General features: G+C 45.2%; 1 protein-coding gene across 1 annotated transcript in view; it reads right to left on the reverse strand.

The window, feature by feature from the left end:
• The window catches only part of PDLIM4 (PDZ and LIM domain 4), a 53,933-nt gene extending 45,487 nt beyond the window's left edge, over window positions 1–8,446 (reverse strand). Inside the window, exon 1 of the mRNA XM_075056344.1 lies at window positions 8,286–8,446. Coding sequence (XP_074912445.1) covers window positions 8,286–8,378 — 93 coding nt within the window. The 5' untranslated portion in view covers window positions 8,379–8,446. The remainder of the gene's footprint in view (window positions 1–8,285) is intronic.
• Window positions 8,447–19,739: the final 11,293 nt, after the last annotated feature.

Here is a 19,739-nt window from a genome sequence, read left to right on the forward strand (position 1 = left end):
GAACCAAGAATTAAATGACTAACTAATGAAGATAAATTCCCCAAATCCTGTAAGCATTTGTTCCAGGAATTCTCTTCAGCTTTTCAAAGCATCGTGCCTTGAACTCACATACATTCCTTGACAACCATTTGCATTTTTCTAATTGCTTATATAAAAGTCCAGTGCATCAAGACTTTATTTAGGTATGCTGTGCAGCCTGGTAAATGAAGAGCACTGTTTATGCAACATGAATTCATTTAACTACTGAGGAAAACAAGAAGCTTAAGAGCATAAAAGGGAAAGAACCAGAGTGCGAGTGTTATAAAAGGCAAGACACTTGAAAATCCTTTTGAATCCAAGTGCTGATGGATCCAAATCCAAATTCAGAATGGATTTGTAGCATAGATCCTAATTCAGCTCAAAGGCTGAGGACTCAGTACAAAGAAAAGAATCATAGAATCATTTAGGTTGGAAAAGACCTTCAAGATCATCGAGTCCAACCATCATCCATGCCCGCTAAACCATGTTCTGGAGTACCTTGTCTACGTGCTTTTTGAATGCCTCCAGGGATGGTGACTCCACCACTTCCCTGGGCAGCCTATTCCAATGTCCGACAACCCTCTCAGTAAAGAAATTTTTCCTAATATCTAACCTAAATCTCCCTTGCCTCAACTTGAGGCCATTTCCTCTCATCCTAAGGCTGATAATCAATGAAATCCAGTAAGAATTGTAGAGCAACCAACCACATAACCTGAGTGCAAACCTCAAAGTGCTGACTGCGGCAGACACAGGTCGTTCAGACACTCACACCTGGCTTATTTGGCCAAAAGCTCTCTTTGCTCAGCCCCAGAGCACCCAGAACTCCGGCAGCAACCCTTGGTTGGAGAGACCCCCGGGTGCTTTGCCGAAGACACGCAGGAGCTGCTCAGAGCTCTCCCTTTCCAATCACCGGCTTTCTTGGCCGGGAAGGTGGGTTGATAACTTTCTTTCCTATCAAAAGGAAAGCGGCAACAGAGGTGTCTCCAAACAGCAGAAAATTCTCCAACACAAGAAGTTTGAATTCATCCAGGGAGCAAACCCGAAGCTTCGTCCTTGTGAAACGAGTAGGCGTTCATCTCGCACAGACCGCGGGGATTTGTGCCTTTGCAATGCGGCTGCCTTCTCCCAGTTTAATTGCAAACGCTAGATATTTTGCGGGGTTTAGTCTTTTGTACCAGAAGCTTTACGTGGGCTAAAGGCTTCTGGGAAGTGTTTTGTGGCTTATGGTGAATGACAGCATTCAGGCTCAGCGTACTGTAAACCTCCCAGCTGAGCTTCTACTCCACAGTGCTCATTATTGAACAGTCCTGGATTCAACTGCTCAGGACAGTTTGTCTTCTAGCTGTGCATTGTCCATATCTGATAATTAAGAATAATTACTTGAAATAATCTTCTTTAATCCGGTATGTTTTGCTTTCTGAAGCTTGTACTGTAAAATGTCATTCGCACATAATCTGCTATCAGTCCACACAACATGTAAAACTACTTAAGGTTTAATGGGTGTGAATTTGAGTTGTTCTGGTTGACAAGAAAGATTGAGTGTGGCATGGGCTTTGAGGCATCTTTATGATGTTTGGAAAATTCATTGGCTGAAATACTCTTGCACAGCAAATTTATTTATTTTTTTTTTTAAATAGGCCTCTGTTCTCTATGGTGAGAAAGTGGGGTTTATTTTAGGTCTCTGCTGGCTGTAAAAGCTACTTGAATGCCACACTGCAGCTTAACATTTTTTTGCAGTTGTTCCAAGTAACCCAATGAATCCTGGGTTTCCTTAAAGTTTTTGCGTAAGTCCTGAAGTAGAAACCAAACATAACCTTATCTTCCAGGGGCTGGGGCAAGTACGGTGTTAAGGGCTGTGTACAAATCCACTACATTAACAAGCTCTGGCTAGATACGCCGCGGTTTGCTTCGGTACACATCTGGCAGCACTGCACTGACAACAAATCAAGCAGAGTATTTTCTGTGAACATGTTTGTTTTAGCTTTTTTTATCAACACTACCAGATCTTGAAAAATCTACTGTTTTCTTTCACACTCTAGCACCTGTGGTCACAGATGACTTAAAAAATAAAAACATTTTCACTAAGTGTTTGGGTATCTAAGAACCATGACTCAATGCATTTTGAGACCTCAGAAATCAAACAACAAATTCAGTTAGAAATACTACATTTAAGAGGACTTTTGCCTTCTAGGATTCGCCATATGACTCCTGCAGACCTGTGATATGCATTTTCCCCCAAAACTACAAAAAAAACTAATTGCAATAGTCTGCACTAATCCTACACAATCCATAACAGCATATTTGTATTAAAATTAAAGGACTGATCTGCCCCCAGGAGGACCAGGATTATCACCAGCTATCATGCTATACATCAACAAAAAGTTTAACAAAAAAAGATTAATTCCACATATTCCCCCTTGTATGCTTCCTACACTAACAAGGCCATTTTAGTAAGTCTGCTATCTAACTTTATTCTCTTTTTATCACTGTATCAAGTGGGGTACAACCATGCACTTCTCTAAAGTAACTCTTAATACCTGTCCCAACAAGCAATCTTTCAATCTTCAAGAAGTTAGAAAATTGACATCACCATCATTTAAAAGAAAAGAAAAAAGAAAAAAACCCCAAACCACAAAAACCCTAGCCCCAACTCCAAATAACCACTTACACTGAGCCCATTCTGCTTTGTTCAACCTGGCAGAGGCCTGAAGTGTTTTCAAGGGTGTGCTGGGCTTATTTTGCTGAACTTGCCCCAAGGTCAGACCTTGCATGAATGGACCTACATGAATCATTCTTTCCGCCTGCTTTCCCACTCTGGATTATCAGTGTGCTTGATTACAGTAATTAGCATTAGGCTTTCGTTCCAGCATATTCTACCATTACTGTCTCCTGAACCAGCAAAAGCATTTATTCTTCTCTTTCAGTTATTAAATAAAGCCTCAGTGATAGAATATCTTCAGCAGCAAATATATTTGTTACATACTTTCATTAGTTCTTATCTGTAGTTCAGATTAATGGTTAAGTGCCACTACAGCTTCAAGTGTAACCACCCAGATCTCTCGCTCCAGACCTTATAAGCAACAATCATTGGAAGAATGATGAGAACAAAAAAAAAAACACAAAAAAAACAAAAACAAAGAAGAATGACAAGCAAAACTATTTCCTTCCACTCAAAAAAAAAATAATCATCCCACTTGAACTATTACATTATAATAAACATTAATAGCTAGCAACTCTTCATTCCTCCATACGAGCAATAAAACCACCAAAGGTCAGCAGAAATCAGCCGGGGTCCTAGTTTTAGGATTCATCTCCACAGAGCAACTACTTCAGTCCATTTGGGAGCTCTGAACAGAAAGCACATCATTTCCATTTAATAAACACTCAACACATACAAGTTACACATAAAACCAGGGGAAAAAAAAAAAAACTTATGGAAAGCAAATTAAAAAAATGGCCCCATTCCCTTTGCTGGCATCTCTGGTTCTTGCCTTTTCTCCACCAACATCCGTGGAGTTCCTGGGGGAACTAAACCCAGACCCCTCAGCACTGCCCAGCCCTTCGTGTTCTGCCGTCCCCGACCCGGAGCACACAACAGCAAAACCTCACAGGCCGCCCCAGAAATCATTACCCCGAGCGGGTACTCTCTGCGTTCAAGTGGGATCACAGCAACACACTTGTGCATTTGCGGGCTGCCCTGACGGAGTCAACAAGACCACTTTTACTGGAATTCCTCCCTCAGCAGAATTCCTTCTCGAGTACCCTAACCTTTAACAGGACACGTATTTGCTCAAACACAAAAGCTACTTAAGTTTAAAAGTCAACCTCAACTCAAACAATACGTGGATAATGGATTGCAGGCCAATTATTTCTCACCCTTCTTATGTTACAGTTCCAAGCCAACACTGAAAAATGCATTTTTGCTGCTCAGCTAGAGACTAGTGGGTAAACTGATGCTGAAGCTGGCAGATAAAAGAAAAACTGTATTAAAAATTTTTTCAAAATTTTATTTAAAAAATACTGGAATCAGTCCATTTGTCAGTTATCTGCTTAGCCAAGTAATTTATCTACAATTCTAAAAGCAGCAAGTGCTTGGATTAACACTGGCAGAGTTGGGTAGATGACGACATTGACTGCTCTAGGAGCTGGACAAGCGAGTTCAAGTGATTAAATGCATTCAGCTCCTCTAGTTACACTAATGACTGATTATCTTTTAATCCCAGGCAAGGGGTAGATCAACTGTGATCCCACACAGAACCACAGCACTCACTGATGTGGTTTTAAGCACCACACTGAGAGCAGCTGAGTAAGTTATTCCATTTCAGTTCCTGAACCGTGGTTGCTGGTCAAAGGCAATGTTGTCACTACCCTGAGTAAGAGCCACCATAAAGTTCCCTTTCCCACCAAGGGCACACACAGTATCCAGTTGTTAACCTGCTCCACCAAGGAAAAGCAGCTGTCAGCTACCAGAAACTTAATTAAGTCTTAAAACCACTTTCTATCAAGTCATTAAGGCCAACTCTAAGCAGATGTTTTAGGTCACTCCCCTACCCCTATAAATATCATTAGGAGGAGGAACCATCAACTACATGATGTACAACACCCAGCATCAGCTTACTGTAACCGTGGGTATATAACGAGCCGGGTTGTTTCCCCAGAGCACAGCCTGGGGCTACAATTCCCTTCCCAGCTCCGTGCTGACAACGCACCACCATCGCAGCTGCCGCAGCACCCTCCAGGGCTGCGTGCCCCCAAACCAGCCCAGCACACCCCAGCCCTGCTCACCTGGGTCCCCCAGAAAATGCAGGAAGAAACAGGGAGGGAGAAGGGCAGCTAGCACACCTAGCTTTTTATGTGACCACATGAGAAAGATGCCCTAAGCACACCCTTCTGGATTTGCACTTATTTTTTCCTTATCTCCAATACTGAAGAATTTAACACTCCAACTCGAGCCCTGGCCTCTCCAGGGGAGTGCTCAGCATCAGCTGTTCCCAGTCACTCTGGCAATCACATCTTTAACACTTGTCACTTAAGATTCATCAAACCACAGAGGGAAGTGACCCGCTTTCAAGAAAAACAGATCATTCCTTGATTTCATGAGCATATTTGAAACAGCTGCAAGGGATGGGCTCAACACCATCAGCTGCACCTGCACAAATGCAGTGACCTCCTGGGGGCTAAAGCAAGTCCTGGTGAGTGAGTCAAGTCCCATTCCAAAGCAGGACTGTGCGGTCATTATTTTCCTTGCTGCCAAATCCATATTTTTTTTCAAGTTTAGCCCTTGACAATATTGTCACAAGCCACTTTTGGGGATTACTTTCAGGGTTCAGCTGCACCACAGTGTCTCCTGCTCAGCTCGGGCTGGCAGCTCCTTTCACACCAACCGCTTTATTTCCCCTCTAGCAGTGACACTTTGCCTTCCAGTTCCACAAATGCAACGTCAAGGAGGGAACTCTGCCTCTGCTTAACACGGAGCAACGACACTCAAGACAGGCCTCGGAGAAGAAGCTGCACCCTTCTGGGGTCCCCCCAGCAGACAGCAGAGCATCGCTCCCTGGGGCTGCGACACATCTCTGCACTGCTACAGCTAGTGGGAGGTCTGAGGAGAAATTGTTTCCTGTAGTAGCTTAGCAAAGAGTAAACTAACCTATTAATGACAATAATTTTTTTTTTCCAACCCCTACGCAGATGAATTTGTGTTTTGTAAGTAGGCAGCCAGCCTCTGGCACCCAGAACTGAAGGTGGGTGGCTTTTGGATGCCTCAAATCCCAAACTGCAACCTATGAATTCACCAACGTAACCAATCCGGGTAGGATGCTTGCAGAGCTGTACAGCCCAAACACTGTGTGGCCCATCAGTCCTCAGCCCCCCTCGGGCACAGAAGCGGGGTGCAGCAAAGCCGCATCCCTCGGGCAGCCCAGCGCACCCGGAGCGTGTCCGCGTCTTGGGCTGGCGGCTGGATACGGGAGTCCCAGAGTCTGGTCCCGCCTTCGGCAGAATTTCTGCTTTTCAAAATATGTTTGTAATTTAATGGCATTTTAATATAAAACAAATAAAATTTTAAAAAAAGCACTTTGAAGGAAGCAGAAGTCAGCCAAAAGCCTCAACAATTAGGTTATAGCAAGAGTCTCCCTCCCACCTGCAGCGACCCAGCCCAGGCAAGGGGGCTGGGGACTCCCCATCCCAGATCCCAGCCCCCTTGCCCAGGTTTCAAGCTAGAAAGAACAGATCTCCTGGTTAGACAATTAGTTTAATTGTCTAACTAGACAATTACAGAATAAAAATGAATATGGCACCACACCAGCCACGCTCAGTCCTCTGCGGAGAGGCAGGCTTGCACAGACCCACCACCAAGTGAAGCCCCAGCTCCCCCAGCAGCCCCTTCCCCATGGCTGGGAGCTACAGGGGAAGCCAATTCTTCCCCAGTTTGAACATTTTCAGGTATTATTTCCAAAGCTAGTGAGGTCTCTTCTTGTGTTAAGAGACCAGAGCCCAAGCAGAGCACCCTACACCCCTATTTACATCCCAGGGAGTTGTTTATCACCCTCTGGGAGCAGCTGTTAGCGCACAGCACATCGGAGCATCGCCCCTCTCTTCAGTGGGAGCAGAATTAAAAAAGGATCCGATTTAAAAGGCTGCCACACACAGTAACATGAAGCAACACCCCACGGCTGCTACTTGTGTTACACCTCGTTGTGATCCCAAGCGAGACTGGCCTGATGAGAATTATCCTCACATCTCCCAGGTTTGCTGAATCAAACAAGGAATTTGGCAAGCCACCTGCCTAGGCAAAAGCAGACTTTGTTTTTTCTTGTTTAACATTAAACCAAACTTTTTACAAAGTAACAGGAAAGCAGGCTCCCGCGGCTAAATTAAGATGTTCATCTTCACAACAGGAAGATTTTTTACAGTCACTGAGAGGCGATTTTGCGTTTTGCTGCAATACATCCCACATTACTGGGGAAGAGAGAGGACCTCCCCGTGCCCAGGGGTGTAGACTGAGCCCCGAAAGCCGAGTGCCTCCCCTCGCAGCACGGACACCCCGGTGCATGCCCGACCCCGGCAGCACGGCCAGACCCGCCGGCTGCTGCTCCCTGCGCTGCCCCGGCCCTTCCCGGTCCCAGTCTTCCCTCCTCTCCATCCATCTCCTCCTGCCTCTCCTCCAAAAAAAGCTGGAACACTTGGTAAGGGACAGTCCAAAGTAAAAACAAGGACACAAAGCCATGTAATAGGCACGTTTGAACTCAAATACAAACCAAGTCTCTTTAAAACGTGCTCTCTCCCATAATTATTTCTTTAAAACTCAGGGTACGTGTTTTCCCTTTTCTGTCACAGCTTTGGCAGCTGAATGAAAAGACAGCAAACAGCTTGTACGCGTTACGACGATATTTTTTAAGTTATAGCTCCTTTCAAAGCCTTTCAATACCCTCAGTGTTTTGTTCAAGTGCTCCAGCAGCAGCTGCCCAGGAGAAACTCAGCACCATTACCCAGCCTCAGCACGCCACGGGGCAGCTTCGGGCGTGCAGCCCTTTCCCAAGGCAGCCCGATAGCAATGGAAACACCAGCGCCCGTGGGAAGGTGCCCAGCTCGGGCACAGCACCTCAACCATCCCGCAGCCCACCGCACCGCCTCGCTGGGCTCCTTCCCGCATAGGGGACGGTTTGTTTTCACCTAGATCTGCGCACAAAGCCTATTTCAAGCTAGCCGCGGTGTCTTAGCGAAGAAATTTCCAGAATACATCTTTGTGAGGTTAAATACAAGTGTGAGCGCACTTACACAGTAATTACTACCAGCCCACAGGGACCCCATAACACAGCAGAGAAACTTCTTGCTGACTTTACTCCTGCCTTCCTAAAAAAAAAATCCCCCAACAGCCTGTGAACTCAGTCCAGGGCAGCAGTCCAAGCCCTCTGCAGCACTGAAGCACTAAAAACTTTGAAAGCGGATCTTTATGAATTAACATCCCCCAAAATAAATCAAGCGGGGAGAAGGCTTGCCTGCTCTGCGTTAACAGGGGCGGGGGGGGGGGGCTGAAACAGCGCTGCATTCAAAGGGAAACCCTTCCTTTGCCTGTATTTGGGTGGATATATAATAATATATACTTTAAAAAAAAAGCCCAAAGGGTGCTGCCCACCCCCCCCGGGTACCACCAGCCCCATCCCCGCCGGATCAGCCCCGCTGCCCGCCCATCACCTGCCACCAGTCCCTCCCCCAAAAAACTTTTTCTCTCCCCCCCCCAAATTTTTCTCTCCCCCCCCCCAGCTCACCCTGGAGATGGTCAGCGGAGCACTGAAATCTTTCCCGCCCACCAAGCGAAAACCCCACGGCGAAGGGCCACGCAGGACCACCGAATGGGACATAACGACGGTGGAAGGGGCTCTGCTCGATCGAGCCACTTCGCGCTTCTCCTAATTACCGGGACGGATCGATCCCGCCTCCCCGCCACGCCCCTTTGGGGCGTGGCGGGGAGGCGGGATCGATCCGTCCCACCCCTCGTTAGAGGAGGGAGGGGGGATGTTGTGGAGAGGGGAGTTTTAGCTCCCTGACCATTTTTTACTAGGGATTTTCAAAGCGACTGCTCCCACTAGTAAAGTTAAGTTGTATCGCGTTCGGTGACGTCCGAGGCTCCGCTTACCGCGCCTCGCAAATGATGTCAGAGGCCGGTCAACGCGTCGTCACCCACCGTTTGGTTCAGCGCAAGCGGTATGTTGGAGGAGAAAAGATAAAATTTCCAGAGAATAAGCAGGTTCAAGTAGTTTCGGGATCTTTCATGGGCAGCGCTTGGCCAAAAGATAAAGCTCCAGGAAAATAATCCAGTTGGGTTTCAAGCAGTTTGGGGATCCTTCATGGGTAGCGCTTGGTCAAAAGAGAAAGCTCCAAGAAAATAATCAAGATGGTTTTCAAGCAGTTTGGGAATCGCTTGGCCAATGCGCCCCAGCATCTTTAGGGGGGTGTCTTGCAGGGGTCTCTGGGGCGGCACAGGGTACCGCAGAGCATCCCTGCTTCCCGGTGGTACGGCCAAATCGGTGACCGTCGGAGAACCCAGAAGATGTCTGCGCCGCAGAGGGTGTTTAATGTGATGGCTTGTAGGGACGCAGCGGTAGCTTGGAGGTGGGACGGGTGGTCAGCTGCTCAGCATCTCCCCCAAAAGCTGAAAGCAAATCTCAAAATACCTGTAAACCTCCCTCTCTGCCTGGGAAGGGCTGGCCCAGAATATCCCACTTCAAAAAAGGACCTAACAAAGGATTCATTGTTTGAAAAGTCCAGTTTCATCAAGCACCTTCTTGTTGCCCGGTTTCTGTGAATTTGATTTATGTGCTATTTGCTGCAAAGTCTTTTTGGACACGTTTGCTCGTGACACGGGAAGGTCGGTGTGACCGTCTCACTGCCGTGCCCGTGTTATCCGGGAGGCTTTGGTCTGGGACAGGGGTGGGAGCTGAGCCTTTTATACACGCTCCCGAGCCACGCTGCAGCCTTTGGATTTAGCAACATGAATACAGTGAGCGCACTGTGTTACGAACCCGAAACACAATAAACTTTGTTTGCTTTGCTAGAAAGGTGCCTACAGAGGAGCAGCTCAGCTGCAGCTGGTACCAGCAGAGCTCTCGCCCGTACTTTGTTCCACGTGAGCCCGTGTCTCCACCGAGAGAGGCCATAAAAACTGACTTTTGTCTGTGCAACTGGTGATGAATCATACCTCCTCATTCCTGTATGATATCACCGAGGCTGCAGAAGTCTGGGAGTAGGCTGGCCTGAGGTTTCCCTGCTTGCATTAGAAAATCCACCCAGCTGAACACCAAAATTTGTCTTCCAGAGAGCTGGAGGACTAGTTTATGTCCCACCTCTCCTGCTCTCGCTGTTCAGTGACGAGGAGGACTGAGTTAAAGATGTGCACAAATGTGGTGTGTCGGCACTGGCATCTCCTTCCTCTTAGGAGGGAAAAGAAAAAAATCCTTTCTGTAAAAGAAACTAAGTTTTCTGGAAAGCAGCAACAATAAAAACAGAGAAAAGGAAAAGAGTAGAGAAAAAAATGGAGACTGCAGTTCTGTGGAGTCAAACTGGCATTCATCAGGGCTTCATTACCGGGGTGGTTTCTAAATTGCACCCAGGCTGTGAGTGGCAGGCTCTGCCATGCAGCAAACCATCAGCGTTTTCAAAGTAATTCACAGGCGTAGGAAATAGATGATCAAAACACAGAAATCCCCACTATTAAAGTATTCATTTCAAAAGCTGATGGGAAAGCTGCTGGCTCCGAGGCACTTTCTCTTCAAGGCCTTTTGAATGCTCAGCCTAGGTTACCCCTCACGTCACTTAAAGCTTGTCGAAAACTTAACCCAAGTAAAATAAGATCAGAATTAGCCAAATTGGTATAAACTTGTAGGTGTGCTTATTCCAAATGAGACTGTATTCCAAAATACATTAAACTGAGCTGAAGTAGAGGCAGTTTTCCTCTGAATAAAAGTATCTGCAGTTGAATCGCTCCTGATGGAAAGTGTCCATGTGTAGAGCAGCCCTCAGGTTTCAGAACTGCATCAGGAATTAATTGGGCACCCCTCTATCAGTGATAGATGTTTTTTTCCCAGGATTTGGGGAATGAGAGCATTAGCTAAAGAACTCTGCATTTTCACAGGTGCCTCATTTTCTTTCCGTTGCTCACACACCTTTTCACATGTGCTTTCTTTGAGCAAAGCCAACAGTTTTGCAGCCTGCAAAGGACCCAGATGTACTCTCACTTCAATCAGCCAAAGTGGGCTCATAGATTTCTGGTTTTGTCTTTGATAACTTGAGAATTTTTAAATTGTATTTTAAGTCATTTCCAAAAACTAATGGGAGTTCTACTTCTGGATGAGAAATTAACAGAACCAAGAGAAGGTGATATGAACCGTGCTGTAGGAGCAGGCCTTAACACCCAGCTAAAACACAGTATCTCCAACATGCTCATTCTTCTGCCGAGTGCTGAAACCCTATAGCGAGTTTTAACAAAGACCACACATTATTCAAAAGAGAGGTCAAACATGTTCATGAATTCCATCTCATCACTCCATTCACTTTATCTTTTTTCCCCCAATATTTTCCTCGGTGTTTGTTTCCAGTATTTTTCCACCCCAAAGTCTTATCACCTCTTTGTTTCTTTTTTGAATATTCCATTCTGGCTCTCCTTTGCTGCTGGTGACACTCTGGGTTTCCTTCCTTTGTTATCACAGACCGACTGAGTAAACTACGGATATTCAGCTTTGTGTCCCATTTTGAATGAGCATTCAGGTTTTCCATTTGCCACCCTCCCAGCCTCTAGCAGAGGTCCTGTGCTTATCTGGGAGGCCCGGTAATGACCCTCCCCAACGCAGTTTTTGAACATCTGCCCACATGAGAGTGATTTCAAGCATTGTTATGGCTTGATAGTTCTTCTCCAGGTCAGGAGACTTTCTTGCTCTACAAATTGCCTTCTTCTGGACTACAGCTGTTTCTTCGAGCGGTTTCAGGAGGCTCAAGTTCGTCAAGAGTCCTCTATAGCAGCAGGCTGGATCTAGTGGAAGTAGAAATGAGATTCTCTGATATCTTCAGATCAGGGTGACAAGTTGATGTGTGGGTTATGAATATTTTCTTCAGTGTTTTCCTTCTTATTAGGACAGAAGTTAGTCATTCATAAATTGCTTGATAGACACAATTTGATTATCAGTCCATGATAAATCGCTGTCCTCTTTGCACTGCCCTCTGGCCCTTCATGAAAGATTTTATTTTTAAACTGTGAAAAAATACCTGATAGATGTTGTAAGTTGAATAAATGACTACATTTGTCAGAGAGGTCTGCAAAAGGCTTGCTAAGATAAAGCTTCTCTGTTTTTCAGAGTTTAAGGTAGAATTCAGCCACTCTATAGATGGATTTTTTTTTAAATGTGAGAGCCTAAAAATCTCTGTCCATACAACTCCGCTTGCTAGAGCAGGGGCATCTCTCTTGATTGCGTACAGCTCAACTTTACAAGATGCTCAGCACTTTCTGCTTTACTCCTGGTGGGCACAGCTTGGGTTTTGAAGTGGTTTCATTACATTCATGTGGCACTTATGACTCCCCTAAACCAGCAGCATCTTCTTATAGAATCACCCAAATATTAGTGGAGTCCCCAGCATGACTGCTGGCACCTCTGTTATCCGGTAGGTACGCCAGCTACCTCTCCAGTTCTAGCTGGAATATGTTTCACTGCACGATTAACTGTTCAACAGGATATGTGACCTGTAACTGGGAATGTGCTGGGAATTACAGTTTTCACTCATCCATCAGTCATGCCTAATTTACCTTCTAGAAAGGGCACATTTGGAAACACTAATCCAGTACATTGATGGAATGGCATCTGAAGATGAAGTTAACAGTCAGACATTTTTTGGCTGAAGACACAGATTAAAAGGGCATCTGAAGTGTGGGAAGGTAATTATTTGGTACTAGTACAAATGATTAAACTGCAAAAAAAGTTTTAATAAGGGTTCATTTGGCAGGTCCGTACTTCACATAGAAAGCTCTTGTGAAAAGTATTAACTGAACTTCTGTTGCATTCACACGCCTTTGGGTGAAGAGAGGTCTGTAATACATTTATATTACAAAGACGCCTCTCCTCATATTCGTGCATAACGCAGAGATGACCTTTATCAACAGTCAGTTCTCAGCGGAGCCCACGCGATGCCCGTTCCCCTCCCCTGGTCCTTCTCCTGCCGCCCGAATCCTTGGACATCCCCCCGAGTCGGACCGTGTGCCGGAGCTGGGCACGGAGCAGCTACAAGCACGAGGGGACGCGGAGCAAGGCAGCCGGGTGGCAGAGAGGACTCGTGACTAACCAGCCCGAAGACATCCTTCCTTCCTACAACAGAAAGTGCAACTCCCCATACTACTCATTGAAGTAGCAAACTCCTACCTGATGAAAAGTTTGTTCTGAAGTAACATTCGTCGAGTTCAGAAATAATTCTTGCAGCTCATTTACCCAGAGGTTCCAGGTGGATGACCTCTCTGAAAGACCTTTTATTGCACTGACGTCTAACATAGCAAATGCAAAATTCCAAACTCCAGTTAATTTTATCACCTGAGAGTTTAAATACTTCTATCATTAAGGTAAGGAAAATATTTTTACAGCCCCTCTGTTTCAACTCACAGTGGTTACCCAAGGCACAAGATCTTTCAGTGTAGCTGCTGCTGGAAATATTTTAAACTAATATACCTATATGTTTCATAGGATGCCCTTTTTAATCCATAAAAGCATCCATATTTAATTTTTAAATGGAGGTGAGAATCTAAGATAGTTCTTTGGCTGCAGAGTGGAACAATCAATAACGCCCCTTTAGACCATTTGTAAACAGTTTAATACAGATATTTGATATTTAAAAGTAGCTCTAAGCACCAAACTAGATGTGAGCTTGTGCGTTGGGTTTCAGATTCAGTGGCTCACGGTTTGTATTTGAAACTTATTGGTTGCGAACGGTCATTTGTAGGTTCTAACGCTGGTTGTTCCTCTTAGTATTTGTGATTGGAAATGGTCCCTGAAAGCAATGCTGATCACATGAATTCAAAATTCTTGTGGGAGTAAAGACTCCAAGCAATGTTTCATGGTATTTGTGCAATTTTCCCTCCCGGTAGCCAGTGTTTCTCAGAGTATAACATCTTCTCCTTTCTTACATCAATCAGTAGTCCTCAACAGTTTCATCTTGTTTTCCATTGCCTAAATGAGTCCTTTCTGGTGCCTTCCTAACCCGATGGGATTCACGTACAACAGATTCTTAAGGGTTTCAGTTTATTTCTTTACTTAATAGTTAAAAAAATCCCAAACATCCCAAACCCCAACATCCTGTGAAAACAGTTAATTTTGAAACTCATTATTTGGATTAAGTCCAGGCAAATCTCAACCCTATGGCAGATTTAACTGCAGGTTTCCAAAGGATTACTTAATTTATAGGCTTTGCAGGATCTCTCAGATCTGAGTTATTATTTTGGCTTTTGAAAGTTCCTTGGCGGATGCCCAAGTGTCGGGGGCTGTCATTTTGAATTCTAGTTAATTTATTTGTTTGTCTAAATCATTTTTAAAAAAAATGTATCTTGTGGATCTAAGCATCCCACAGAGAAAATTCCAGCTGTGATAGAAATTATTAGGATAATGAAAGAAATCTCATTGGTCCAGTAGAATTTCTTCTTCTGTAATCACCTTCTGGTGGAGCAGGCTGCTGCCTCCCAAGGCTTTCTAGCTTTGTAGGATTGCTGCGGAGAAAACTGTATGCAAGAAGCTGTACTGTGCACGGTCAGTTCTGTCTTTGATTCCTTTGAATACCGTGCAGCAGGTGCAGATTCACAGTAAGGACCAAGGTAAATCCTTTGTAAGATGTGTTCAGAGGGTGAAAAGCAGCAGGGCCTGACCCAAAATGCAGTTTATTCTTCTGTTCTGGCAAACATTAAGGAGACAATTTTTGCACATTATTCTAATCCTTGCTCATCAGACTACCAGTCATCTACCAGAACTTCATAGGGCTGGGGTTTTCCAACCCGCTGAACAGCAAGGATAAATCCCTACCTCACAGACGATGCAGACTAAACAGAAGATAAGAGCCGGCGGATGGATTTCCGAAGGGGAATACCGGGAAGCAATGACACGGCGTGGTTGGCTCGTGCCGGAGCACAGCAGCAGCCTGTTCCTGATGAAGGGCAACTTCAAGGAAGGCTGTGGAGAAGGACGAGGCAGCTCGTCGGGGCTCACGGAAAGCGCACAAAATGTTCCGCCGTACTGTTTACAGACAAAACACAGTCTTTTTGTATTCCCTGCTCCCTATCAATTTTGCTGAAAAATGAACTGGCTCCGTGTTCACCCCATTCTCAGTCCCACTTTCCATCTCAAGCGGCAGAGCAAACGAGCAAGCGCCCGTTAGCTCGGGTCTAATCTTACTCCCAACCTTTAATCCCCAGACGAAGACTAACCCCGTGACGAGCCCGGAGAGCGTGAAGGGGGCAAGTGGGGACCCTGCCACTGCCGGGGCCGTCCCGCTGCTGGGCCACCGGAGGAGATGCTCGGTTCCTTTTCATCTCACCCGTGAGGCTGCGAGCCCGGAATGTATTGAGCAGATGCAAGGAGCTGGTCTGTTTGCTTTGGGGGTGCGTGACCTCCCCACAGCTTCAGCTGCTGCCCTGGCACGGCCGGCGAGGGCAGGATTAACCCCGGCTCTTCCTCTCCATGAGCTGTAACCTCTTCGCAGGCACGGCGATGTGACCGATGAGCGGCAGTCGAGAAAATACGAAGAAATATTGGCCTAATATTGTAAGCAGAAGATGAGATTACAAGTGGTCTGCTTTTTCTGTAAGGCTAATTGTTCCCATTATGGGATTAAGCTGATTGATTTCCCGTCAGAAACGGTGCCTGTAAGAACAAAGTCAAAACCTCTGGTATAATGTGAGTCACTTCACCGAGCAGCTAAACACTGAGCTTTTGGTTTTTTTTTCTTGTGAAACCATGACAGATGTCAGCTGTTGGTATATTCTGCGAACAAATTTGGTACATTTTTAGTATCATTATTTCATAAAGTAGAAACCAAGCGATTGTACCTATTCAGCAGAGGAGGTCCCCAGCCTTTCTTTGCGATTTCAGCATTTATCACCCTAACTCTTGACTCCGTTAATAGCGATGCTTCCTTTTTTGGGTGTTGTACAGCTCCAGAATGCAGACAACTGGAGAAAATTAAGCTGAATGTTCCCAATTTATGCAGGTCAAGGAAAGTTTGCCTTTTATCGTTCAGAGATAAATACAGCTAACTAACTGTTTTTGAAAGGCTGAGTTCCACAAATGCCGGTATTAAGCCTCAGTAATCACAACGGTTTGTGTAGGTGGGTTTCACCGAAGCTTCCCCATTCATTTCAGAATGTCCCACAGCCTTAAACTGATAGGGACAGCGGGACAAACAGTACGCTAAAAAATGAGGGGATAAGCCTTGTTGCGTCTTATCCCCGTGCATTCTGCCAGAATTAATTTAGCCCAATTCATCGGCTGGCCCGTGCTAAGGCATTCACGCTGTGCCGAGGGTGTCTGTATCTGATACGCTGCCCCAGGGAGAATCCGGAGTGAGCAGTCCTCAGCCAGTGTAAAAGGCTGCAGTCTGCAAAGCGTAAACTGCATTCATGGCAAGGGCAAAGCAACGCCGATAAAACCGCTTAGAGCGTGAGAACAGGACGTAAGGCACACAGTTCAGCCCAGTACTTAGCACTGAGTACTTAGCACTGCTTAGTGTAGATGCTTTCTCCCTCCTCTGAGGCTGTTCGTCATCTTTTAAAGGACTTTTGCAGAAGTTATCTATAGAGGCACAAACATCTTTGCACCAGAGGCGAGAACCACTAATACACCGTCACAACATCACATCTTATTGCCGTGGGGGAACTGATGCAAACATCCCCTAGAATTAAATGGAAAATGCAGAGCATATTTGGTGGTGTTTATCCTGGATGTGAGAGGCACGTTTAACAATGTGAACTCTCCCAATTTCCTGAGTTCATCGGATTGCTGGAGGAGGATTTCCAAAAATCTTTTGAAAAATATTTTGCTTGAACTTTGAGGTGAAACGCTATGAGGTGCTCAAGCTAGACAGAAGAATAAGCATTCATCATCCATGAGCATTAAATGAAGAAACTCAGTAACAGTAACACTGAATGAAGAAACTCCCTACTGATCTCATGGGCTTTAGCTCAGCGCTCATTTTTTGGTGACTGTAAAAAGACAAATGCACTAAGCCTTCCTTTCACTACCAGGGCCTGCAGGCCAGAATTAAGAAGGTTTGGTGCCCAAATCCCACCATTTCTGGGGGTGAATCTCCCGGGCACCAAGTGAGACCAAAAGCAGGCAAATAACATGCAAATACAATTTTCAGGATTGCCATAACAATTCAAGATTGGTCATATGGATTACTATGTCTCTGGTCTTGTTTCTCTCTTAATATTCCCTAAAAGTTTGCATTTGTGCACCCGTATTACACAAATGTAACAGCACAAATTCAGAAACCCTGAATACAGGCAGTAACTTTACTGAGTAGGCAAAAAATAAAAGTAATTGCCAATATATGTATTCTAGAACATAAGCAGGAATTCATAAATGCTTGCAGGAATGCAACATATCAACCTCCTTAAACAGCCGTATCCTGTTTCTTTTGTTTCCTTCGCTGCTTTTGCAGTGACTGTTGCTACAACACCATCCATCACTGCTCCTTTCATCTGTCAGGCCCTCCGGCTGCCTGCCTACAGCTCCGTACCTGCCCCTCAGGTCTGCGCTGTCTGGATTTCCCCCGTGTTTGTGGGTGTAGATGCCCATCCTTTTCAGCCAGAGCTGTGTGGGCGATGAAGTTATCCCCTCTGGTTCCTCAGCACCCTTCCCGTACCTGCTTGGCTGGTTGCATGAATAGGTTTGAGTCAAAGCGGATTAGTTTGAACAGGTTTCGTCACAGGGCATTCTTCCTGGGGACTGAAATGAGGGTTGAAACGGGCACGGTCTAGGCTGAGACCAAGAACGTGATGGCTGCAGTCAGAGAACAGCGCACATCAACATCTCCGTTCAGAGAAGTCCAAGCACATCTTTCTCCATCCCTTTCTTCTGGTATCATTAGGTTCTTGACACTGAATTATGTGGCTAATGAGCTGCAGGCTCCTGCCACTGAAGATGCTCCTCTGATTTCTTCTGAGCACGGCACTAGGTTACCTTCTGGACCATATTTCCTGAAGAAAAGAATTCTGCACAAATGGCAGTTTAATTTTCTTTTTTCCCCTCATTCCAAGCATGCAGTTACTCGGATGTGGAAAAGCTGAGCCTGAAACAAACGTTTAAAGTATTTTGAAGGATTTGTCATTACTCAGAGAAATTGGTCTGACATTCACTGGAGCGCAAGGAGGGGGAGAGAAAGAAATGTGTTACTCAGAAACTGCATTGGCCAGGCCAAAGTTCTGCCTTCGGCTGCATCTGGGCAACTCATTTAGGTTGAGAGAGCTGCGTTGCATGATTTGGAGTAGAATTTGCCCTCAGAGTTTAAATAAAATAAATGATATTTAAGAACCTGCAAGGCTGTTAGGTGATATTGTACAAAAACGTGTCTAACAGCATTGAAAACTGTGATCCAATATTCAGTGATGTCAACAGAAAAGCTCCCACCAGTGATGGTGGGAATGTCGTTTCAATAAACAGCTTGGCCATTACCCCAAGTGTTTAGTGGACATTAGGATAATCAGTGATTCCACCTAATAAAGAGTGGGATCTCACTATTTCTTTTTTAATGTGTGGAGCCCCTTATGTTCTTCAGGCTTTTTCTGGCTTTCTTAGGAAAGGGCATGACCTGACTATGGACTAGAGATGCTTTATGTTCTGAAAAAATAACAGAAAACACTTAAAATTCAAGGAGCATGGAAAGCAAATGTTATGAACATTTGAAGTATTTGCCTGCTTCAAGCAGAGTGTTACATTATGGTAATGAATCTTTATCTGAACTTTAATTTATTATTGAGAAAGTAACTCCCATCTGCTTCTCTAAGTGAGGCATTTAAGGGCCTTTTGCAAACATGATCTCCAAATTTGTCCTCGCAGACAGGATAAATAATGTTTCTAACAAATCAGTGAGACTGTGGCATTGAATGGTTAAATAACAAGTTCCAAGACAAACAGCCAGCTCGTGCTAGAAATTGTACCTATCTTCTAATTCACTCTCCTATGGTTTAAGAAAGGATGGATGTGTCTGCAACACCCATGTGGGACTGAGGGTCCTCTTCTGTCCTGTCATTTGCCCTATCTGGATACACCACCAGTTAGCAGGAGAAGCTAATGGTATTCCACCAAAAGTAAATGATTTAATCTTTTAAAGGTATCATACAAAATAACGCTTGGTTGCCAAAGAATATGGGATTTTTATGGATGTTTAGGCATGCACGGTGAGGTGTCACAAGATCAAACAAATCCTAGCAATTCTGGGGGCTCATAAAAGGTGCAGAAGGATGAATTGTTCAGCCTTTTTAATTCCTCTGTGCCTCTTTGAAGATTTAATATGGTTTTTTGGTTGGCTTTAAATCTTAATGGTGCTCTAAAGCTCGTTAGTTTTTCTCAGCAACACTAACGTCGATCTGCTGATGGTTCAGCTGAGCGTGGCCAGCGGCTGCTCTCAGGCCGGCTGCCCCTGCCGTACAGTCGCACAGCACCGTGGCATCGCCTCTTGTCTGTTTTCAGGAAAACCTCATCAGGCCCAAATTGCATAATTTTTCTTTGGTTCACCCCAAGAGCCGTTCACCGCTTCTTTCAATATCTTAATTTCAGCACTACTTTTAAAGCAATCAGTGTCGCTGTGGAGGGAGAGAGAATACAAATACTTGGCACAGGTCGATGTTTACTTTTCTGTTTTCATGGACGCAGAGTCGATTGTGCCTGTTCGGAATGTCTCAGGAGAAGCATGAATAGTTTAAACATGTGTTCAAGGAAGCTTTTTAGCTTATGGATCCCCAGGTATTTTTCCAAGTTCTACTTTTGTAGAATTTCTGAAATAGGTGTACTATTGTTCTTCTAAAAGAGACTGAAAAAATAATTCTGGGCAGAAGAAGTATTCGTTAGACCATACTTTGCAAAGGAAGTGAAATTGCTGAGTTAGTGCTGGGGCAGCCCAGCCCAGCTCCAGCCCCTCACGCGGCTCCCGTGGGAAGCACAGCCCGGCCACGGCACGGCCGTGGGGAGCATCCCTCCGGGACA

The sequence above is a fragment of the Buteo buteo genome, chromosome 24, assembly GCF_964188355.1.
Source record: "Buteo buteo chromosome 24, bButBut1.hap1.1, whole genome shotgun sequence".
NCBI lineage: Eukaryota > Metazoa > Chordata > Aves > Accipitriformes > Accipitridae > Buteo > Buteo buteo.